We start from the raw sequence: 25,778 nt of genomic DNA, 5'->3' as shown, positions 1-25,778 counted from the left end.
CGAAAAGGAGGATGGATGCCGAGTTCGCTGCCGTCAGGTGGGAAAACGAAACTGACTGAAGTATCGACCGTCCTCTCTGTGCCACCCAGAAGCGCACCCACAACTGTTTTTTCTTTCTTTTCGCAACACAAGACCGCCAGTATCACACACAACGCTTCTGTCGCCATGATTGACAGTTGCTTCAACCGCCTCCTCGATGACGTCTGAACTCGCGCATGATCGTGGAATACGACATGCCGTGATTGGTCGTGGTCATACGTGTAGTCTTGCCAGTCACCCGACCAAGACACTGCAAGAGTTTATGGCGCTGTGATCGTTAGATCTGACATGGTGACCATCGTCAAAGACAAAAATATCGTGTAGTCTGATCCCGGCATTAGTTAGGATAAGGAAAAACATCATGGTTGGGCTTAAAGGAACTAAGTAGGCTTGTTTTTATTGAATAATAGCCACAGACAATGCACTGCTAATTCTGTCATAAACTTATTTAATTTCCTATAACATTTTCACATTAAAAGTCCAGTGGAGGGAGGGCCGAGAGTTGGCAGCCCTGTGCATGAGGGCAGCTGGTTGGCAAACACTTCTCTACAGACAGCGGGGGGGGGCATGATATCTGTTTCCACCCTGGATCGGGCAGCACAGATGACTCTACGATAACAGTCTATAATGTTATATCCTGTTGTGTCGACTGCACGAAAGTCTGTTGGATCTGGTAAAACTGGTTGGATCTGGTAAAACTTTTAGATAAAGACAAGATTACGACAGAAAGAACTAAGGAAGGGCTAAGAGAGAAACCACATCACAGGAAGGAGGAAGTTACTCAAACATGTATTTATCTAAATACTACAATACTAGCATCCTCCTTCAGAGAGAGAGAGAGAGAGAGAGAGAGAGAGTGGGGATATGTTGCCTGTCATACATCAGTAATCCTGTTATCCTGACAGAATATGTAGCTCATGACACATTAACATACTGCAGAGAGAAACCCCTGTTACCCCACACTATTACACTATCTTTTATTCATTTCTTGCTGTCTCCCTTTTTTTTCCCGTATCCCTCTAATCTTCCATTTCATAGCATATCGGTGAGAAAATGTGGACTTTTCATCTTCTGTTTCAAGAATACTGCGATGTTGAAATGACTTCAGTTTATACTTGTGTTAATATTCCTGCCAGTGCATAATAATACCATCCTCCCAATTTCAGTGACGGAAAGGGTGTTGATGGTGATAACTACTCGAAGCTAGCAATTAGATTATGAGTTAATAGAGATATCTGCTCTACGAGACGTTTCAGCCTAAAGGTACTGCGAGGAAAGTTATGGACGATGAACAATGGAAAGTGTATAAAATGGACATCATAAATGAATGTGTTTTTCCAACCAGACAATATCTACTGTAAATGTCATGTTGTGAGAATCATTAATATTGATACTAAATGTCATGGCCATCCAACAAGCACATTACAAAAATGCCTCACAAGGCCTTAATGGCACCTAAGGCGTAAATAGTGTGTCGGCTTGCCTCCACAAACCATCAATTGCGCATTATTGAGCTTGCAATAGCGTCATGGCGAGGAGACAGTAGCGCCTCAGCAAGGTTACAATCGTGGCCTTGTTGAGGCTACAATTGTAACCTACCGAGGGGTTCATTGTAGCCTCGCCAAGGCACAAAGGAAGAACTGCCCCATGCGGGTCAGTGATCGTTCAAATACATGATCTTATTCACTCGTTGTTTTAAGCACAACTGATGAATGCAATTGTGAAATATGAGACCATAGCCATTTAGAAATTCAAAAATAGATAACGTAAAAATCACGTTTTTATTTTCCAACTTTCATCCAGTAAGCTACGTTCACAGCAAAGCCAGGGGTCTTTCTCATCTCCCAGTTTTGTACATCCTTGAATCCTTTCCTCGACCCCTCTCCTCGCATCTTAGTCCCACCCACTTCTCTGTACTTGCTCCCTGTAAAATCCAGAATAGAATTTAAAATTGTCCTCCTCTCCTACAAAGCCCTAAACGGTCAGGCCCCATCATATCTCAAAGAGCTCACCCCACTAGAGCAATGTGCTCCCAGAATGCAGCAGGTTTACTTGAGGTTCCTAGAGTCTCCAAAAGTAGAATGGGAGCCAGAGCCTTCAGCTATCAAGCTCCTCTTCTCTGGAACCAGCTCCCAGTTTCAGTCCAGGAGGCAGATACCCTTTCCACATTTAGGAGTAGGCTGAAGACGTTCCTCTTTGATAACGCTTATAGTTAAGGCTGTTCCAAGGCTGGCTCAGGCTGCCTTGGACCAGCCCCTAGTTCTGCTGCTATAGGCCTAGACTGCCGGGGGACTTCCTATGACACACTGAGCTCCTCTCTCCTTCTCTCTCTCTCTCTCTCTCCATCTGGGTGAACTAATGTCCCATTTGTACATGTTACTAACTTGATTTCTTCCCCAGAGTCTTTGTGCTGTCTCGTCTCACAGATATCCATGGATACCTACGTATTTGTGAGTACCCAAAATTACGCACAGATGATGCTTACACATTGATCATTTTGAGACTAATTTTATTCTTTTAATCCTTGTCTTTGACGCTGGTAACCGGGGTTTGAGTCCCACATGGGGCAGTTTTTTCTCTGCGCCTCGATGAGACTACGATGAACCCCTCGGCAGCTACAATCGTGTCCTCGCCAAGGGGTTCAGTGAAGCCTCGATTAGGCATTATTGTAACCTTGCAGAGGTGCTATTGTCACTTCGCAATGGCGCTTTTTTAGGCTCACTGAGGTGCAATTCATGCCTTGTGGAGGCGCAATTTTCTGCCTCCCTGAGACGCAATTTACACCTCGCTGAGGCGAAAGTTAGGCCTCGCCGACGCGTAATGAACATTCTAGTGTTCCGAAGTATTCCGCTGAGCTCTGACCTCCCTGTGGAGGGGGCACGAGAAAATACGATTTCTCTACCAAGAAAAATAGAGCACAGTATTATCACTGCTTTCACATTCAAGATACATCCTATGAGATTAGACAGAAACTGTGAACACACATACACACACATCTGTCTGCACCTCCAGAGTTGGAAGATGAAGGACATTTAGTCAGGTGTGAATGAAGCTGTGAAGACATGAAGAAGATCTCTTTGGGAAATTGTTTAACACCTGCCTAAAGACAGGCTGCTGCTAGATGTGTGTGTGCGTTCTGTTTCACTGTTGCACTTCTTCAAATGCATTCATACATCTTTCTCACCCTCACACATGTCCCGACAGTCTGTTTCTACAGTTTCTCTCACAGACTGAGGGGTGTCTTCAGTGTGATGGCCGTCATAAGAGGGAGAACAGACTGTAAGAATGCCCAAGCACTGAGGCCTTCGGTGGTTTACCTTCTCACCTCGCTGCAGTGTATAGTCCTGGACCAGGATTCAAATCCAACCCACGGCCCTTTGCTGCATGTAGGGATGCACCGATACCATTTTATTTCAAACCAAGTACAAGTACAAGTACTTACATTTGGGTACTCGCTAATACCGAGTACCGATACGAGTACCGATACGAGTACTTCTCTGTGCCAAAAGACCCTCGTTAACAGCCAGTTGGAGGATGTGAGCGACACACGGCAGGCTGGAGAGTCCCGCATACGAGGCGGTGTACCGCGACCGGCTCTAGGTCAGCTTGGAAAGGCTCGGGGCGAAGGTGGCTCGCGGCTGCAGCTTTACAGCACCGTGACGGGGCTCCCTGCCCCCAGTGCGACTGTCGACCGACCGCGTTGTGCCGCGGCCCACGTAAAAGGCGCCAGGGGTCTGTGGCGTTGTCGGCAACCCATTTTGTAACACGGACCAAGGAGTCTAACGCACGCACGACTCAGAGGGTGCAAGCAAAACCCCTTGGCGCAATGAAAGTGAGGGCCGGCGCGCGCCGGCTGAGGTGGGATACCGGCCCAGCGGGGTCCGGCGCACCACAGGCCCGTCTCGCCCGCAACGGCCGGGAAGAGGGAGCGTGAGGATCCGAAAGATGGTGACGAGAGGTTAACGCTGCGCTGCTGTAAAGTGGTATCGGTGGCGTTGTATCGGAGCCGTTTTGCGAGTACAAGTACGAGTACATGAGCACAGTATCGGACCCGATACCCGATACTGGTATCGGACCCGATACCCGATACTGGTATCGGACCCGATACCCGATACTGGTATCGGTGCATCCCTAATTTTGTTTATGCACTTTTTTTGTCACATTAAAGCATGTAGTAAGTAAACTTTTAGTTCATCAGCTGGCTGGCTGGTGCCTGGTGCTGGCTCAGATATCAGATTTTTATGACATTGTGTCATAAACGTGACATCCTCACGTACCCAGCTGGGTAATACAGCCTAAAAAATAAAAAAATAAACCAACCAAAGCTTGACTACCACTATTACCATCTTGTTTTCCTGCCTCATCGATCATGTAGATGTTGGCCTTCTGCCTTTGAGAGTGAAGAGAGAAACATAGGGGAGAGAGAGGCATGACATGCAACAGAGGTCCCCAGTTGGAATCCAACTGTGGATGGTGCAGCCGTGTGGCATCGCCAACCACCGTGCCATTGGGGCGCCTCTCATTTGAGCTCATTTGAAGAACATGACGTTTGTGTGTGTGTGTGTGTGTGTGTGTTTGTGGTTTGCAAGTGCATTGATGAGAGTGATAAATATGCATGTGTTGCTTTTATGAGTGCTGGGTTTAACGCTGACAGTGATTGATCACAAAGATAGGCAGTCCATCATCCAGCCTGATGGACACGGGCGACTGGTGCATTTGATCTGCTCGTCACTAAACCAGAGCTGTCAATCGATTGAAATATTTCATCGCCATTAATCGTAAATGAATTGCCCATTTTTTTATCTGTTCAAAATGTAACTTAAATGGAGATTCGTCAAGTGTTTAATACTCTTATTAACATGGGAGTGGGCAGATATGCTTGCTTTATGCAAATATATGTATATATGATTACAATTTGGGGGTCCAGTGCCTTGCTCAAAGGGCAACCTGGCAGTGCCCAGGAGGTGAACTGGCACCTCTCCAGCTACCAGTTCACAGTCCGTACTTGGTCCGCGGGGGGGACTTGAACCAGCGACCCTCCCACTGAGCTACTGGATTCAACTGTGCTGCTTTCCGCTGACCCATATGTGCCTGTTTTCTCTTACACTGTGTTCACATTAGGGATGTTAATAATTAACTGTTTAACTGACATTAAGCGTCTTAACGCTATCGGTTAAAAGAAATATTAATAATTAATTAAAAAGCTGAGAAAAACTCGTCACTTAAAGGAGAAAAGCTGGTCCACCTTAAGAGGCGGAGCCGGTGTTACAGATACAAGAAGTTGGCTCCAGTCTATAGCTTGCTTGAGCGGAGGAGTTGTGGCCTCGTAGCATTTATTCACCGACAAATAAACTGTACACACGCTGTCTGCTACACCTACGTACAGTTATAACGCCACCGACAACGCACACACGGTCTGTCGGAAACTTGCTGAAGTTACGCTACGCTGATAGAGTGTATGTGTGTGACTACGGGGAGCACGAAGCTAACAGCAGAGCTACAGATGCTAACGTAGCACAAACACCCACACTGTTTTGTCAGACAAGCGATGGAAAGTGGCTGCATGTCGGCGACACTACACGCGGCATCGTGGCTGCTAAGTTAACGCTCCCGGACGGGTGAACTGAGGACTCAGTTGTCTGTTGTGCTCATACACTGCAGCTGGCGCACCGCTGCATACGGGGCAAAGATCTTGTTGGTTAACGGTTAATAATCGGTTAACGAGGTTCGGTTAACGGTTATATAACACACAACATATATTTATTATTTTTACCCCTATCAAGAGCCATAACCCCATAATTTATCATATCTTCAACTGTGCAATACTGACTGAACAGTACAATAATTTAGTGTAATAATTCAGCTATGCAATAATCTGGTTTACTAACTAATATTCTTATTTTACACTATTCTTGCATTTTTATTAATGCATGCATTCATATTATTTGCATAGATCCTATTTTTCAGCAGTATTATTTGCACTGTTATATATATATATCTTTATATTTTCTTATGATTTCTCTATTTTTATATATTTAAATTTATATTCTAGAATGGGAGCAAAACGTTACTCTCCCCAACGGGGAGAAGGAAGTTCGTCCCAAAGTGGCCGCTGTATTGATCCCCTCCACCTTAAAGAAGGGTGCTTCATTCAGCTGTGAGTGTGACTACAAACGGAGTGCACTCCACCACGGAAAGGGAGGGTACGTGTCCACAGCCTCCGTGCTTTTCACGCCCCCCATTCATTGTCTATGTAAGCAGCCGCACAATGCATTCTGGTAGCGTGGCGTTGCGATTCGAGAGACTAGGCGTCGCGACGCCCGCTCCTTATTTGCATAAAGTGGAGGGCTTGTCTACTTTATGTAAATCACGGGCGTCTGACGCGACTCGCCACCTCACTAAAACTCCCGAAAATCTTTTAAAATAAACGTTGTTGATCCAAAATAAAGACAGATTCAGCAACTGCACGGCTTATTTCTCGCCTCAAATGTTTTCAGAAACACATTTTGGTGAGCTATTTTCGTGAAATAAGAGAAGAAAGTTTCCAAACGAGCCTCCATACTGGTTCCGGTTTGAAAGCTGGGAGCAGCAACCAACGGCGGGAAAGCGTTCGTCCAATCAGGAGCCGGGTGCCTTGTTTCTAGGGACAGCACACCAAGCGTCCAATGTTGGGAAGCGTCGCGTCCACTCGCGATAAAAAACGCCCCTGTGGACACGTACCAGGAGAGGGTGTAGGGGCCAGATTGGAATTGGGCCTTAAATGGTGGACACACTGCCCGCATCAGGCTCGCGTGAGTCTCGCGTGGCGTGTTGTTTTTTATTTCGGCGTCCATGTTAACAGGTTAGAGTGGACACACTGCCCGCATGAGACGCGCGTTCACAGACTGACTGTATATTAACATCATACCAGCAAGACTTTACTGCAGTTTCCATGTCTGGACATCTGTAGAATATGTCACGGACAGTGAAAGGGATCTAGTGACTGTATATTAACATCATACCAGCAAGACTTTACTACAGTTTCGAGGTTTATCTGTAGAATATGTTACGGAGATGAAAAAAAAGTAAAGTTAAGTAAACTTGTTTTTAAATCAACACTTCCTGCTTTCATTTCAAAATAAAAGCCCTCAGGCGTTTTTTCTATAGTCAGAATCCCTTCATTTGTTAACACAAGGCTTTTATTCTGAAATATGAGCAGTCAGTGCTGTGAAAACACGCAGTCACTTTGAGACCTCCAAGAATTGATAACGTTTGGGGTTTAAATCAACACATCCTGCTTTCATTTCAAAATAAAAGCCCTAAAGCGGCTTTTCTTTGCACAGAATTCCTTCATTTGTTAACACGAGGCTTTTATTCTGAAATATGTGCCGGACAGTGATGTGGAACAAGCAGTGACTTGGAAAGCATCATAAATGAATACAGTACGGAGTTTTAATTGTGGATTATTACTATTATTTACTAATTACCACACGTTTCTGAACCTTTCTCTGTCTAAAATAAATATAAATCATATTTATCATGAAGTTAAATGGCCATTAAAAGGCAAACTCTATGTAGAAAGAAAGGGCTGTCAGCAGCAGCAAAAACACAGCTGACAGGTAGCAGACACGCTCCCGACAGGCAGCTAACTCGAGTCTAGTGTTAACACCCTAGGTGTGCATCACGCGGCCACGACGCAACGCTGCCGTCAGGCGAGCCTGATGCGGGCAGTGTGCCCACGGCTTTAGTGTTTGTGTTTCTGTGGTGCATGGCTGGTATCCAGCTGCAGGAGAGACAGAGAGGTGTGGTGGGGGCTCATGAGAGCAGAGAGGCCAGGTGAGGTGATTGACACAGCTGGTGCTCATTGTCTAATCACACTCTCTCCCTTAAATAGCAGTATTGTTTCTGGACCTCCGATGGCTGAGACACACACACACACGCAGATGGGGGACACGTACTGTAGGCTGGCGGTGCTGTGGACCGGAGAGCTTAAAAAGAGTCATGTTTGAACTGCATTACAAGTTGTGAATCTGTGTTAAAAAAGAGTGTGTGATCAGCCGTAAATTAAAGAGTGTGTTTGCCATGAGGGAACCCCACGGTAGTAGTAGCAGTCTTGCTACAGTGAGCGACCAGAAGGTGCACCATCCAAAGAGTTGGATATTTGTGTTAGATGTGTGTGATCAGTCACAATAAAGTGTTCTTGTAGTTCTTGTAATATCTGCAGAACAGTACTGGCTTTAACACTCCTGCAGGGTAAAATGTCCAACTGTACAACAATTCACACCACATTCATTCTCTCCACATGATGAAAGACTCACCCCCCAACACACATCGCTCATACAAGTATGCAAACATAACATAGAATGGATTTTTTTGTCTCACTCACACACCGTCACACAGTGCAGGGATCAGTTCCAGAGCTCGCCTCAGAGCAGCAGTTTTGAAGCATTCACACAGAGGGATTTGCAGCATCTCCTTCTGCCTGGAACAAAGAATTAATAGCAGCCTTCTGCTAACCTCCAACACCACAGAGGAGACTGCTCACACTGTCTGTGCTCAAACACACACACACACACACACACACACACACACACACACACACACACACACACACGTGTACATTTGACATCATATCAGACATTATACGTCACACACCTCAAATCAGATCTCCACTGCCTTTCCAGATGTTTTCAGGGTTGAAAACCACTCAGATGTTTTGTTCTTTCTTTTACTCTATATTATTATTGAAATAAATCAACTCTTCAGTCACCCTTGCAGGAATAACTAATGGCAAAACTGTATTGCGTTCCAACAGTGTAAGCTTTAACTGTAAAGCAGCAGCACAATGTGTCAGGTTGGCGTTACCAAACACGCTTCTGCAGCTCCGAATGGAGTGATGAGAATAAGTTTACCATGGCTGTTAACAGAGATCAGCAGTTATCTCTAAGTGTTAAAGGGTTAAACCTCTTTGAGGGTTGGCCTTATAAAAAGAGCTGTGCATCAAATCAGCGAGTGACAAGGAAGAGTGAAGCTGCCATTATACTCCATCAGTACCCAGCAATCTGTTTTTAAAGATTGATGTACATCACAGAAAAGAAGGCCCACACTTGGACTGTACCGAGTGTGTGTATATATATATATATATATATATTCTGTTAATGATCAGAGTAAAGTTCAGGAGTCGTGTGTTGGCTGTGCGTTAGTGTCAGTACTTACTACTTGTAGGTCTCCGAGCGAACATATTCAAAAACATGGGAGACGCCCAGCTGGAACTGGTCGGCAATGGGAGTGACCCAGGGATTGTTCTCTGCTTTAAACACCTGCTTCGGACCAGTCAGATCCAGATTACCTGCAGACAGATGGACAAAGAACTGAGTACACTCATCACCTGGTAATATGAGTAATACTGCCCTCTGCCCACTGTGTGTGTGTGCGTGTGTGTGTGTGTGTGTGTGTGTGTGTGTGTGCGTGCGTGCGTGCGGACAGTACCAAGTTCAGGGGGCAGGACAGTCAGTCTGTTGCCCTGGATGTGAAGCTCTTTGAGTTGAGCCAAGTCCCCGATCTCCTTAGGCAACGAGATGAGATCGTTGTCCCTCAGACTCAACTGGACGGGAGGAAAAAAGCAGAAGAGAATTGAACACACAACATTGTTTTCTCCAATTCTAGTTTGTACTCAAGACACTGACAATCCACTGTCCAGGTGCAATGCTCAGTGCACTGAAACGGTCTCTCTCGCCTCGCCTTGCCATGAGTCTAGGTACACTTTTGTGCCAAATTTGAAGAAATTCCCTCAAGGCGTTCCGGAGATATCACATTCATGAGAGTGGTACGGACATGAGGTCACAGTGACCTTGACCTTTGACCACCGTATCCTAATCAGTCCACAGAGATCTGATATGTTCTAATTTCAATTTGATTGGCCACCAGTGTGTTTCCACAAGTTAATACATCTGCCAAATATATCATTGACAGACTTATTCTGATACATCCTCCTTCACTCAGATTGTTCATTAATGTCTTCAGTGCATCAGCGCATAGTCACTTTATTTGTATGTTAATAGAAGTTATAAGTTGTGTGTAGTTAGTAGTTTATTAAACCTTTTATTTATAAAAGGACTTGATCATGTGGTTTGTGTGTGTGAAACATTACGGTCACTGTACACAAAAACTCAGAAGCAACCTTCAGAACTGAGACTTAATGAATGAATTGGTTTTAATTCATCATTTTCCCTGTTCAACTGGTGGCCCAAGTCGGATTTAATGCAAACTAAATTCTGTCATAGCCGAATTTCAGTCCCTCTACTTCATCTTTTAATTCATGTGTTCACGATGCAACGCGTCGACATTAACTTACTATTTGCAGCTTAGTCAGCTTCCCGATGTCGGCAGGCAGGGCCTCGAAGTCGTTGTCACTCAGATAGAGAGCGCGGAGGGTGGCTGCAAAACAAGCATCTCTGTTAGTCCTAACCAGACTGGAATCTGATCAATACCACCAGTCAAGCCTGATTAATAATACAGCCTCACAAACTGGACAGAATCAATCTAAACAGACCTTCTGCTGTCTGGCAAAGACAACAGACAGCGAGACAGCTTTGTCAACGTTCGGCGAAAAGAAAAGGGTCAGCGGCCTCTGTGTGGAGCTGAGAGAGGAGCTGACAATGTTGTCTCGTTGAACTGTTACAACATGGAGACAAAAATGCTGCATAGATGCTGTGGAGTTCTATTCATCTTTTAATGTGAAATCAATATTACACTGTATATGAGTAATGTAGCCCGAGGCCCGGCTCCTCTTCTTCCCGTGACCTCGTCACCTCTGTTACCACCTGCATCCGATCATTATCAGCTGAGCCTCACATCGGTGGGCACGGTAGAAACCAAAACTCTATTTACATCCTCTTTAGCACTAATTCTCTAAAAGTTAGGGGTTAGTCCAGGGGTCAGCAACCTGCGGCTCCGGAGCCACATGCAGCTCTTTAGCCCCTCTCCAGTGGCTCCCTGTGGATTTTTAAACATGGAAAAATGAATAACTGTTTTTTGTTTAAATTTAATTTTTATTTATCATTGTTGTAGGTCTATGGTACGACGGAGTATTAGGGCCACGTTGAGGAAAAATAAATACATTTGAGAATAAAAGTCATACTATTACAAGAATAAAGTCGGTAAGTTTACGAGAAAAAGAAGTCGTAATATTATGAGAATAAAGTCATAATATTGTAAAGTAGTCATTTTACGTGTTATTTTCTTTTTTTTCGTAAAGTTATGACGTTATTCTCGTAATATTATGACTTTATTATGGAAATCTGCGATTTTTTTTCTTGTTGAGCCCTCACTGCATTAGACTTATATACTTAGACTATAAACTGTGTTACCACAATGCTCAAATGTTTTGCGGCTCCAGACGGATTTCTTTTTCTTTTCTTTTTTGTGTACTCTGCTTTTGCATAGAGTTCAACTTTTTTTTTTTTACCTTGATCAATTGCAAACTGTCTCGTGGGGGCGATTAGACGAATATATCTGTGACGGGCTGAGTCCATCGCCGATTGTTATTTTTATTTCTATTTCTATTTCGCTTATTTAATGGTCTGCCCCCTCGAGAATTCAAGTTGATAAGTAATTAACCTGTAAAGGTCAATTCAAAGCGTGCACGAATAGGAACTGGCAGTTGGAGTTGGGCCATGTTATACATGTTCTGTTACTATTTCTGATGAGTCCTTCACTACTAAATGACAATTAAAGTAGAAACATTATGTTTATTTTAGTGGTTCAATATCGTATTTTGGATTTCTACTAGAACATGTCTACATACTTTAAAGGTCCCATATTATAAAAAGTGACATTTTCATGGCTTTTATATTATAAAGCAGGTTTAAGTTCTATATAAATACTGTGAAAGTATCGAAACACTTAATCCACAGAGAAATACACACAGCCCGTATTCAGTCAGGATTTCTGTCCATTTGTGATGTCACAAATCTACAATATTTAGACCATTTCAAAGTTTTAAACGTAAACATTCTAAATGTGTCCCAGTTTATTTCCCGTTGCAGTGTATGTGAATGACATCAGCTGACAGGAAGTAAACATGGATCCAAGCTGTTGCCTAGCAACGCAATTCCATTGCAATTCCATTGCAATTCCACTGAAATGAACTAAAACGAAGCGTTTCAGACAGAGGGTGAATACAGGTATATTCAAGCAGACAGTATGAGGAAAATAAAGTTTTTTTTAAACATTAAAGTATGTAAACTTGTTCTAGTAGAAACCCAAAATACAAATATGAACCTGAAAATGAGCATGATATGGGACCTTTAATGTTCAAAAAATGTTTAAAGATGAAGTTTCTGAATACGGGCTGTGTGTATTTTGATACTTTCACAGTATTTATATAGCACCGCCTGCTTTATAATAAAAAAAGACATGAAAATCTCAATGTCTACAATACGGAACCAATATATAAAAAAAAAAGTGCTGCACCTAGCGTCTTGTTTCAGAGCTGCTCTGAGCGCTTCTAGTAGGAAATATCTTAACTTCTCAGACAGGCGCTGGGAGCGCTTTTTTGATGAAGTGCTGGGATGAAGTGCTCCCCAGCACCCTGCCAGCGCTCTTCTGTCAAAGAAAACCGCTATACGGACACTCGGCCTACGCCGTCTTTAGTGGTTACTGTCCAGCTGATCGCTGCTGAAAAAGAAAAGATCTCAAGATGATTTCTTTTTGTTTCGTTGAAGTACAGGAGCCTATAGGCTGTAATGTTTCAATAAAATTAGACTTTCACAATGAATTCCCCCGCCCCCTGCGTGAGGTTGCTAGGCAACCAGCGGAGACTCTAGAAAGTCAAGTCAATATTATTGATATAGCTTTAAATTAGGGGCCGTCACGATAGCAGATTTCCACAACAGGATTACTGTGGCCAGAATAATTCCCGATAACGATATTATCGTGATATCTAAAGAAAATTTGAAAAAATTAAATAATAATGCAATCAGTCAAATTCATCTTGTTCATTGTGCATTTTTGTCTCTTTTTTGGCAAATGAATTACACTAGAAATACGAGTGTAGGGAGGGGGTAGCTGTGGCTCAGGGGAGAGAGCGGGTCGTCCTTTAACCACAATGTAGGAGGTTTGATCCCCGGCTCCTACTATCTGACTGTCCCAAGTGTCATTGAGCGAGACACTGAACCCTTAATGCTTAGGATGGGTTAAATGCTCACATTTCATGTATGTACCTGTATGAATGTGACGTGATCTGAGAGACGCTGGGTTATTTACATAATATTATCATACAGTATGTGTATTATTAACGTGAGTTTTTTTTAAATATCATGGTTATCACAACCAGTATATCGCGACACCTCTACGTCAAATCCCAACAGAAGATATCTCGAGACCCTTTTCATACAGAGCAGGTCTAGACCGCTCTCTTTACACTAATACACCGCCATCTGACTACCAGGAAGCACCAATTTCATCTATTAGTCTCGTCACCATGGAGATACAATGGGCTATAGTACAATGATGCCCAAATCAATAACAACTTACTACAGTTCCCAGGTATCAATGTTCAGTAGATGATGACCTTCTTGACAAAACAGCAACATTAGGGATGCACCGATACCAGTATCGGGTCCGATACTGTGCTCATGTACTCGTACTCGCAAAACGTCTCAGATACAACTGCACCGATACCACTTTACGGCAGTGTGACACTAACCTCTCGTCACCATCTTTCAGGTCCCATCGCACGCGCTCACGCTCCACCTTCCCGACGGTGCGGGCGAGAAGGTCCGGTGGTCCGCCCGACCCCGCGGGGCCGGGATCCCACCTCAGCCGGTGAGCGCCGGCCCTCACTTTCATTGCGCAACAGGATTTTGCTTGCACCCTCTGACTCGCGTGTGCGTTAGACTCCTTGGTCCGTGTTTCAAGACGGGGTCGGGTGGGTTGCCGACATCGTCACAGACCCCTGGCACCTTTTTTACGTGGGCCGAGCCCCGCCGTGGGGGCACGACGCGGTTGGGGCGCACTAAGGACAGTCCGCCCTGGTGACACTTTGGCCACGGCCCCGGGAAGCACCTTCACCACGAGCCTTTCCAAGCCGACCTAGAGACGGTCGCGACGCACCACCTCGTATGCAGGACTACTTAGCCTGCTGTGTGTCGCTCACACCCTCCAGCTGGCTGTTAACGAGGGTCTTTTGGCACAGAGAAGTACTCGTATCGGTACTCGGTATCGGCAAGTACCCGAATGTGCTTGTACTCGTACTCAGTCTGAAAAAAAGTGGTATCGATGCATCCCTAAGCAACATTTTGGGGAATGTAATCATTTATTTTTAGGTAGGTAGTGAGGTGCAATGTTTTAGTACACAGAAGCCAAAATAATATACTTTATCAGTATATACTGTAAATGTGGTGATGCTAGCTAAAATAATACCGTCAACAATAAGTCAACTACTGCCCAAAGGGCCAACTATTGGCTACAGTGGGCAGCTACTCAGCTAGTCAGTGAAACTCCCATTTTCCCCATCAATACATTGATTTGTTGAGGACATAATGAAAGATTGTAAACTGTAATTAGTCCGTCTCTCTGTGTCAGAGCTGTGATAGTCTGGAGAACCTGTCCAGGGTGTACCTTGCCTTCGCCCAACGTCAGCCCCGCCACCCTGAATAGGATAAGCGGTTGCAGATGATGGATGGATGGAAACTGTAATTATTTGTCCTTTACTCTAGGACAGTGGTCTCAAACTCAATTTACCTGGGGGCCGCTGGAGGCAGAGTCTGGGTGAGGCTGGGCCGCATCAGGTATTCCACAAAAAAAGCTTTGTTAAAAAAAACAACAATCTTCTCAAACGTCATTATTAACAGTTCTTTAACTTGAATGGGTTCTTCTGAACATGAACTGTCCTGAACATGAATGGAACATTGAAGAACATGAACGGTTCTTCTGAACATGGCCTCTATTGCGTCTCCCACTTTTCCTGAAATTGTCTGTGCTCGTCACCAACCTTTCTCTTCACTGCAGGCTTTGAAAAAGACATGATTGGGGCTGTGTGACATGATATATATTCATTCCACTTGGTGTCACTCCGCAATAAAGTTGTGCCTGCTGTGTTTGTGTTGCTCTGCAATTACACCACCAAACCGCTAGTTGGCGGCGGCGTCTCTATGAGTTTCCTTCTTCTTCTTGTACTACAAACAGAAACTGAGGGAGTTGGAGCTAATAACTGTTGAACCACAGAACTTTTACTGATATTACTGCAACGCCGAAAAGAGAAAATATATCTGAGTGGATTTGTGTGAACAAACATTGAAAAGATGGAGGCAGAGAGAAGTAGAACTTGGTCCTGGCCGCTCAGCATCGCTGAGAGACTGGACCAATCACAGCTGTTGCGGTCTGCGTCGCCGCGACGTGTAGTTACATTTCTGGAGAGGTGCACGTCAGGCTACGGCGTCGATTCAACGCAGAAGTATAAATCAAGCTTTAATCGAGTTTATGCGATGTTACACGGGCGCCGCCACAGTTGTTGTGAAATGTTTCTCTGCTTGCATCAAGCCCGGCCGATTGCCCGTCCCCGGGAGCCATATACCCCGCTGTGATTGGTAGGTTCGTTCAGCTCGGGCTCGCGCAACAAAGGGACCTTCCACGGCAAAATGCCATTCACATAAAACTCGCGGGCCGAGGGCGCCTGGTTAGCTCAGTTGGTAGAGCGGGCGCCCATGTAACAAGACTTGGTCCTGACCGCGGCGGCCCGGGTTCGAATCCGGCCTGTGGCCCTTTCCGCATCCACTCTCTCTCTCCCCCCTTTCCAAGACTCTATCCACTGTCCTGTCAATAAAAATGAAAAAATGCCCCCAAAAAAAACTTTATAAAAAACTTTATAAAAAAAAAAAAAATTTGCGGGCCGCACTAACATTAAACTTTCATATCAAGGTGGGGGCCACAAAATATCGTCTTGCGGGCCGCAATTGGCCCGCGGGCCGCGAGTTTGAGACCCCTGCTCTAGGATAAACACAACTGTCAGAGCAGTGTGTTTGTGTGTGTGTGTGTGTGTGTGTGTGTGTGTGTGTGTGTGTGTGTGTGTGTGTGCACACTCACTGAGGTAGAAGAAGTTTCCAGGCAGGGAGTTCTGGTTCAGGTTGTTGTAGGTGAGGTCCAACACTTCCAGAGCCGGCAGTGAACCAAATCCTCTGGGCAGGCCACTCAGACGGTTCATACTGTCCTCACAAACACATATAAAACATACATTACACTCACAAACACACACACACACACATATATATATATATATATATATAAAACATACATTACACACACAAACCCACCGCTGTAAAAAATGCACTTCATTGCCTTTTTAACGGCTTTCCATTCAACTTCAGCCGATGTTTAAGGACAAAGTGACATTTTCTTGAACCAAATGGATTGCCTCATTTCAGAATGTTCCAATCAATGGTACAAGATAAACCTATTTAGGGTTAGTAGACAAAATGCAATCATTATAAGGATGTTTTGTGTGTTTCTGCTCTCTCTCCTGTGTCTCTTCAGGTGCCCTCACTTTCATTGCGCCACGGGGTTTTGCTAGCACCCTCTGACTCGCGCGTGCATTAGACTCCTTGGTCAGTGTTTCAAGACGGGTCGGGTGGGTTGCAGATATCGCCGCAGACTACTGGCGCCTTTTACGTGGGCCGAGCCTCGCCCTGGAGGCACGACGCGGTTGGGGCGCACTAAGGACAGTCCGCCCCGGTGACACTTTGGCCACGGGAAGCACCTTCGCCCCGAGCCTTTCCAAGCCGACCTAGAGCCGGTCGCGGCGCACCGCCTCGTATGCGGGACTCCCCAGCCTGCCGTGTGACGCTCACACCCTCCAGCTGACTGTTAACGAGGGTCTTTTGGCACAGAGAAGTACTCGTATCGGTACTCGGTACTCGGTCTGAAAAAAGTGGCGGCTCATCTCGCCCGTCGGTCGGGGAGGTGGAGCATGTGATAGGACCATGGATGTATAAAGAAGGATAGGACCTGAAAGATGGTGACGAGAGGTTAACGTCACGCTGCCGTAAAGTGGTATCGGTGCCGATGTATCGGAGGCGTTTTGCGAGTATAAGTACATGAGCACAGTATCGGGCCCGATACCCGATACTGGTATCCTTGCATCCCTAGCTTTAATCAATTACAGAAATCATCTAAAGTGTGCGACCATACTCCTAAATCTAGATCCTGTGTTTCCAAACGTGTGATCAGGTTTGTGCTGTTTGTTCGCTGCATGTCCTTGTGGACTAACATCACCCACGTCAGTGAGTGTCCAGCTAAGCAATGCCTTGACAGATTGATGAGCAGACAGGGAGGATTTGATGATGTAAGAGACACCAGCTGAGTTTATGCACATATATGCAATGTGTGTGTTTGTGTGACAGGTCATAGGACAACTATTCTATTTCAATTCTATTATGTGTGTTTGACAAATGAGATTAAGCACTTACACGGTTCAAACACACAGAAGCATGTACACTGATAAACACACAAACACACACACACACACACACACACACACACACACAGAAGAGAAAAACAAACAGAGGATGAAAAGTGAATACACAGCCTGAATAGCAGTGTGAGGCTTACACTATCCAGATGATGTTTGTCTGTGGATCAATACACACCAAGGCTTCCTCCTAATCCTCCTGTCACTGACACCCCGCCTGTGTAAGCCTGCACTCGTATCTAAACACGCACACGAAGCATTTCTGGCCAACAGGTGAGGAGCTGAACCTCCCCCGCCCATTTGTTGCACACACGCACAAACACACGTCCATGTCATTTTGACGTCGGGTTAGTTTATATTTGTTGTGTTACACACAGAATGAAGAACAACTGTTGGCGTCAGTATGTGTACATTGATTGTCATGAATGTCTGAGTATTACTTATGTTGAAAATTGCTGGTGATGGCACACTGCAAAGGGAAATGAAGTGGGCTTTAGCTGAGGATCAAACTGAAGTCTGATTAAACCTGCAGTTAACCAGCTCTCTTTGTTATACAGCCTTATGAACCAAATCCAGTAGAAAGGTCCAAAAGAACAGCTGTAGCCACTGACAATTTCAATCTAACACTGATTGACGTGTTTAATTCAGTACCTGTCTACTTGAAAAACTAGACCAAAACCATCCAATGCCGCTTCTACATTTGCCCCCCCCCCCTTCCCTCCACCCCCCGCTCTCTCTCTGGCCCTCTCTCTATGCAGGCAGAAGGAAAGAGGCAGGGTGACGCGTCATGATGCGTCATCAGTTACACTGCGCATGTCCTAAAGCCTGTGGTGTTAATGCACAGGCTGAGTGGAGTAATTAGAAAAAATTCCCGAATTTCATGATCCGGATCGCCACCAAAATCTAATGGATTGTTCATTGTGCCACACCCCCTCCCTCCAAAAAAAGTCATTCAAATCATCACAGACTTTTGGAGTTATCCTCCAAACGGACAAACCAGCAAACAAACCAACCAACCAACAAACCAACCAACAAACCAAAAAACAAACAAACCAGCAAACAAACCAACCAACCAACAAACCAACCAACCAACAAACCAACAAACTGACCAACAAACCAACAAACCAACCAACAAACCAACGCCAGTGAAAACACAACCTACTTCCTAGGCCTTCAACCTTGGCGGAGGTAATAAATAAATAAAACCCTTCTTTGGAATCGTCTTCCTACCCAAATTCAAGAGGCTACCTCAGTCGACTCATTCAAAGGTAAACTCAAAACACTTATTTTCGCATCTGCCTTCAACCTCAGTCTGCCATTAAAATACTGAACTACCAACTTACAGTTCTGTATGTTTTCTGTATATTTTGCTAATTCTGTGTGTGTGTGTGTGTGTGTGTGTGTGTGAGACATACCCGAGGTTGAGGTGTTTCAGCTTCTGAAGACTGCTGATCTGAGTAGGCAGCTCTTCAATCTGGTTGTTGAACATGTTCAGAACCTCGAGGTTCTTCAGCTCAGAGATGTTAGCAGGCACCGCTGGAAAAAACACATACACACACACTTCTTCAAGATGTTCATAGCTTTTTACACAGAGCGTGGGTAGCACTCATCAACAGCACCAACTCCTGACAACCAGCTCATCACCATGCGCTGCGGGGGTTCTGACAAACCTCCTGTAATGAATAAGCTTGCTGTGTCGGCCCGGCCTCTACGTAGTGACATTTGAACAGCACACATATTGCAGTTTCTCTCTTCTCACTTCCATCTGCAGTTCTATTCCCCTACGGTCTGCAGCCACAGATCAATGGGCTGATAACAAAGAGCAGGAAGTTTATGGGATTATCAGACTGATCAATGGAAGAAGAAAGAGATGGAAGCAGTGGAAGGAAGAGGAAAAGAGTAAACCGGCGACCAGGCCCTGACCTGAATGCTGCCTGGAGAATGAGTGTTGGAGAGGTGAGGTCTGGGCATACTGATACTATATCAGCTCCATCTATGTGTGTCTGTGTGTGTGTGTGTGTGTGTGTGTGTGTGCAGAAACACACCAGAGATTTTTTTAACCTCATGAACCTCTGTAAAATACATAATGTATAAACTGTAAGACTGTTGGACCCAGTGTGCCACTCATATCTAATCATATCATAATCATCTACAGTAAGGTACACATGCTCTCAGTCCAGTCTGTTTCTATCAGAAACTGGCATTTGGTGGAGACACACACACACACACACACACACACACACACACACACACACAGAGAGAGAAGAAAAAAATATGAACGGTAGTCAACGGCTAGAGATAACCATTTTTTGATCTCGTTTGAATTGCGCCACGAATCACACATATGATGTTTGTCAATTTAAAACATAATTTTTACGGATGCACCGATACCACTTTTTTCAGACCAAGTACAAAAGACCCTCGTTAACAGCCAGCTGGAGGGTGTGAGCGACACACGGCAGGCTGGGAAGTCCCGCATACGAGGCGGTGCGCCGTGACCGGCTCTAGGTCGGCTTGGAAAGGCTCGGGGCGAAGGTGGCTCTCGGCCGCAGCTTTACAGCGCTCCCCGCCCGGACCTCGCCGCACCGTGGACAAAGGGCTCACTGCGCCCTCTCTCCCCGCCGGGGACGACCCGGTGCGGACTGTTTTCAGTGTGCCCCAACTGCGTTGTGCCGCCAGATCGGAGCTTGGCCCACGTAAAAGGCGGCAGGGGTCTGTGGCGATGTCTGCAACCCACCCGACCCGTCTTGAAACATGAACCAAGGAGTCTAACGCATGCGCGAGTCAGAGGGTGCAAGCAAAACACCGTGGTGCAATGAAAGTGAGGGCCGGTATGCGCCGGCTGAGGTGGGATCCCGGCCGAGCGGGGTCGGGCGCATCACCTTAAAGTGGTATCGGTGCCATTGTATCGGAGAGTTTGCGAGTACGAGTACATGAGCACAGTATAGGACCCGATACCCGATACTGGTATCGGTGCATCTCTATATGGTACCCACATGTAGCCTAGAATGTAATTCACGGAGAAAGCAATATGTTGCCACACCGGGGACTTCACGGAAGCAGAAGGATTTTTCCAGTTCTGTCGTTTCTCCGTCTCAGACAAGCCTAAGTAGGCGATGGGTGGAGAGAAAACACATACTCAGAATCGCCAATCCTGCTTTTGAGGTTGAAATCAAAAGCTTGTCTTGATGTAGAACCCCTACAGCATATGGAGTGGAACAGGGACACAGCAACCCTACAGCCCGGGTCACAATGCCAGTGCTTACAGTACAACAGCCAACAGATAGATGGTCCACGGTGTGTCTGAAAGTCAGGAAAGACTCTATCTGCTTTTAAAGGTCCCGCTGGTTCGCCGAAGATGTCAGAAATCAATTTCATTTAGCCGGCCTCTCCGTCTGTGGGCCACTGACCAGAGCTCAATCAATGGAACACCACAACCTCCTGTCCAGGTGGACAAACCTACAGTATTTATAATGTCCTCCGTACAGTATATGATATTGATTTCCATATGGGCTTCTCTGTCCTGTTGTGTGTTAGTGTGACCTGGGGAGCTGCTGGATTATCAGCCTGTATGTTGGTGCGTTTGTGGAAGAAAGCCCCTACAGCCCGGTTTGAAGACGGGGACACGACAGGTGACATTTAGTGTTGATGATGACTACGGTGGAAGGCATGTTGGCACTGGGCAGCAGCCAGCAGAAGCTCTCCCTCTCTCCCCTCTAATGGAAGACTTTCCTCTCCTGAACTCCTGACTACCGTCATCCCCGGCGGGGAGAGAAGGCGCAGCGAGCCCTTTGTCCACGGTGCGGCGAGGTCCGGGCGGGGAGCGCTGTAAAGCTGCGACAGCGAGCCACCTTCGCCCCGAGCCTTTCCAAGCCGACCTAGAGCCGGTCGCAGCACACCGCCTCATATGCGGGACTATCCAGCCTGCCGTGTGTCGCTCACACCCTCCAGCTGGCTGTTAACGAGGGTCTTCTGGCACAGAGAAGTACTCGTATCGGTATTAGGTATCGGCGGGTACCCAAATGTAAGTACTTGTACTTGTACTCAGTCTGAAAAAAAGTGGTATCGGTGCATCCCTAGTTGACAGTTACCTTAAGGCTGGAGTTACTGAACATTCGTTTAGAGTACCTGCAGGTGGGTAACTACGCCTATTATGTTATCCCCCATTTCTGTCTGATCTGGGCTATAAATAACCTAGAAATGTGAGATGTGAGTAATCTCTTCATCTCCAGCAGCAGATTAGAAAACACACCAAAGTGAACATCTCACTAAATCAGAGCGCGCTGACAGAAAGGTGCATTTCTGATTCATTCTTTCATTTTTTCTGATGATAATAAAATAGAAACTTCCACCTTAACAAGTAGTTTCATGTTTTGATGTGTTTGGTCTAATGGTGTCCTTTTATGGGATGTCAAGAGAACAAAAATTGTGAAAATGTGACGGTACTTGTTTTTCTGCAGTACCGTAGGTACCGTCAGGGCTCGAGACTGATGCTGTCCAGTCCTACCGGGAGACGATAGAAAATGTGTTTGGGATGCAGTAAACTCACCATCTATGAGTCCCTGTGTTTTCCCTGACAATGATACACTGAGAACAACAAATCTGTGTTGAAATCAGCAAGACCAGAGCAAGTTAACGTTAGCTGTTAGCTGTTAGCTTCGTGCAGGACTGTGCTGCTTAGCGGCTACTAACAGCGAACTTTAAGTAGCTCTCCTCCTGCTGACTTCAACACAGGAGGTGCCGGTGATTTACATCATGATGCATTCAGGCACTATTCAGTAGAAATGGAATAGTATTGGTTGAGTTTAAAGGTCCCATATCGTGCTCATTTTCAGGATCATACTTGTATTTTGTGTTTCTACTAGAACATGTTTACATGCTGTAATGTTCAAAAAAACCTTTATTTTCCTCATACTGTCTGTCTGAATATGCCTGTATTTACCCTCCGTCTTCAACGCTCTGTTTTAGCGCATTTCGACGGAATTGCAACAAAACTGCAAAAGAATTGCGTTGCTGGGCAACAGTTTGGGTCGATGTGTACTTCCTGTCAGCTTATGACATCCACATCCACTGCAACCAGGAATAAACTGGGACACATTTAGAATGTTTATGTTTAAATCTGTGTAAAGGGTCTAAATATTGTATATTTGTGACATCACAAATGGACAGAAATCCTGACAGCTTGTTTCAAATGCAGAGTTTCTGAATACGGGCTGTGTGTATTTCCCTGTGGATTGAGTTTTTCAATACTTTCACAGTATTTATGTAGGACTTAAGCCGGCTTTGTAATAAAAAAAACATGAAAATTTCACTTTTTTAATAATATAGGACCTTTAAATTCTAACATTATCATGTGTTTTAATCTCTATAATGTCAGGGAAATGTTTCTGGAAACTGAAAATAAATGAAATAGATCTAAAAGAAAGTGAAATCATGTTACTTAATGAGCAGACCGTTATTGTTCACAAGACTGACCAGCTCTGCTTTCCCAGAAAATAAGAGAAGCACAAGAAGAAAAATATGTTAAGAGTTAAAAAAATAACCCCACAAAAAACAACATGATGTTCTTAATAGTACACTTTTTCTAATAATATTTATAATGAGCCTTCCCGTTCAATATTCAAACGGCACAGAAATTATACTTTATTAATACACAAACAAAACGTTGTTGTGTCATAACACAGTAAAAACTCAGGTTAGCGTGAGTCTGTGATGGTCTGTGGTGACCTCTGCTGGTACAAAACACCACTGCATCACTCTACTCCATTCAACTGTTATTAAAGATGTACATTCTTCCTTTTTCCACAGAAAGTATTAAAACTATGACAGAAGCACGTGAGCAAACGGTGACTCTCATAAACTATCTGAGCTGGCTCAGGTGTTAAACATCAGTGACAGGATACCCAGTGGCTGTATACGGGGATGTTCTGCAGATGTTCCTTTAGATCAGAGCCAACAAGTCCTGGTGCTGGTACAACCTAAACACTGGATCCAACACCACATCCAATGCCAAAGACAGGAGTTGGGGTGTCTACCCCATATACGACCGCCTGCTATCACGTGACCAAAAAATCCAAGTGATGACACCTGATACAGCTCCATGCACTGAAGAAGACCGTGCAAATGAACGCTGCAAAAAGCTCGTAAGTGGAGCTTTGACCCCAGATTATTTTGGTTACATATACTGTTCCTGTTTCAAAAGGCAAAGATGGAATTCCCACACTCAGTTGGCATGGGGGACTTTCACAGTACAGCACAGCATTCGACGTAGTCAATGTATTACTTAATGAAGTATATTAAAGGTCCCATATTGTAAAAAGTGAGATCGTCATGTCTTTTATATTATAAAGCAGGTTTAAGTGATATATAAATACTGTGAAAGTATCAAAACGCTCAATCCACAGATAAATACACACAGCCCGTATTCATAAATTGTGCGTTTGAAACAAGCCGTCAGGATTTCTGTACATTTGTGATGTCACAGATATACAATATTTAGACAATTTCAAATCTTTAAACGTAAACATTCTAAATGTGTCCCAGTTTATTCCTGGTTGCAGTGTATCTGAATGGCATCAGCTGACACGAAGTAAACATGGACCCAAGCTGTTGCCTAGCAACATAATTCCGTTGCAAGGCGCTAAAACGGAGCGTTTCTGATAGAGGGTGAATACAGGTATATTCAGACAGACAGTATATGAGGAAAATAATGTGTTTTTTGAACATTAAAGCATGTAAACATATTCTAGTAGAAACCCAAAATACAAGTATGAACCTGAAGATGAGCATGATATGTCCCCTTTAAGTACATTGTTGTAATATGACAGTTGAACTAATAAAGAACTAATTTAAAGCTAGGTGTGGTAGTGTTCTTCAAAAACAATTTTTTGTTATAGTTGTTGAAATTCTCATCACATCCCAACAGCAATCAATAAATCAAATGCTCTGACACAAACATGTAGTTCTTTCCTAAACCTAACATACTGGTTTTGTCGCCTAAATCTAAAGTGATGCCGCCAAGGGGAACTATAGTGCTTTTAATGCCGAAGATAAAATGATGCCGAGGGGCGTGACAAAGCGGCGGTATGCGATGAGTTGGGACTAGAACAAGTTGTATTGTCTTAGATATTTCAACACTCGCCTTTTTGTTGTAACAGTAATAGGGATGGATCATGATGTTGGGGGTTATGCGACAATTATCGACTAATTCCCAGTGAATTCGAATAGTATTTTTGCTTGGAATGCACATCCCTAAACAGTAATAGCCTTTTCTTTTTTTAATTCTGCTGATTCTAATCCCTTTTTTTAACCATTATTATATTCATCATGTAGCATAAGGATCAGGGTTTGGATGCTGACATTATTTAGCTATTTATTATGATTAAAAACAAACAGTTAAACCTCATCATGTGACTCAGCTCCTGCCCGATGTGGAAGGTGACAGACAGTTTGAGCTGGACGGAGGTGAAGCTTCTTACCTGTGAGCTTGTTGTGGCTGAGGACCAGCTGAGTGATGTTGGACAGAGTGACTGAAACGACACGGAACATCAAGTCAGAACAGCAGCACTGCAACTGATGACAACTAACTACATATACAGTTTACATATGAATACTGTATATATACAGAGGGAGAGAGAGAGACAGACAGGAGAGAGACAAACAGAGAGAGACAGAGGGAGAGAGAGAGACAGACAGGAGAGAGACAAACAGAGAGAGAGAGAGAGATAGAACTGATATAGAGTACCACTGATATAGAACAAACACACAGCTACACATATTTGGGACTAAAAATGACCTCGACAGGGAATTTCAATCTGGCCATTGGTGATCTCAGAGACAAGGAGAAGAAGGGCTTTCTATGCAATTAAAACGTCTTCAACATAGATATACCTGTACGAATCTGGCTCTAAATATTCACATCTACCACCATTACAAAGCTCTCCATCACCAAGAGGAGGACATAGAGAGGAGTCTCCTCAGCCAGCTGGTCCTGAGGCTCACCTCCTCTAACAGCACCAGGCCTGAGGACAGCAAACACACTATCTGGACCAACCAAACTATAGCTAAAGCCTCAACTACTGGACATCTAGATGGTGTTGTCTTACACAGTCCCGGGATGTCCAGCATGTTGGAGATGCTCCTGTCGCACATATCCACCTCCGGGATGTTCTTGTCTCGACTCTCCTCCACGATCTTCTTCAGAGACTTGGACATCTTGTTTTCTGGGAAAGTTGAGAAACAGTTCAGCGTGTAAACTGAATGTAACAGTTGTTATTATGGTTCATATATATAT

The 25,778-nt window shown here is 44.7% G+C and overlaps 1 protein-coding gene across 2 annotated transcripts in view; it reads right to left on the bottom strand.

Moving 5' to 3' along the window:
• Positions 1–25,778, bottom strand: part of rsu1 (Ras suppressor protein 1) — a 36,446-nt gene that overhangs the window by 10,462 nt on the left and 206 nt on the right. Inside the window, exons 2-8 of one of the 2 annotated variants that reach the window (XM_074621971.1) lie at positions 25,591–25,707; positions 24,964–25,014; positions 18,901–19,021; positions 16,105–16,223; positions 10,373–10,455; positions 9,508–9,622; positions 9,235–9,367 (exon numbers count right to left, since the gene is read on the bottom strand). In XM_074621971.1, the coding sequence (XP_074478072.1) occupies positions 9,235–9,367; positions 9,508–9,622; positions 10,373–10,455; positions 16,105–16,223; positions 18,901–19,021; positions 24,964–25,014; positions 25,591–25,699 (731 nt within the window). In that variant the 5' untranslated portion in view covers positions 25,700–25,707. Of the gene's footprint in view, positions 1–9,234; positions 9,368–9,507; positions 9,623–10,372; positions 10,456–16,104; positions 16,224–18,900; positions 19,022–24,963; positions 25,015–25,590; positions 25,741–25,778 lie in introns of both variants that reach the window. The other variant, XM_074621972.1, reaches the window with a different exon arrangement.

This window comes from Sebastes fasciatus, chromosome 21 (genome assembly GCF_043250625.1).
Source record: "Sebastes fasciatus isolate fSebFas1 chromosome 21, fSebFas1.pri, whole genome shotgun sequence".
In the NCBI taxonomy this organism is placed as follows: domain Eukaryota; kingdom Metazoa; phylum Chordata; class Actinopteri; order Perciformes; family Sebastidae; genus Sebastes; species Sebastes fasciatus.
This window is presented reverse-complemented; position numbering and strand designations above follow the sequence as displayed.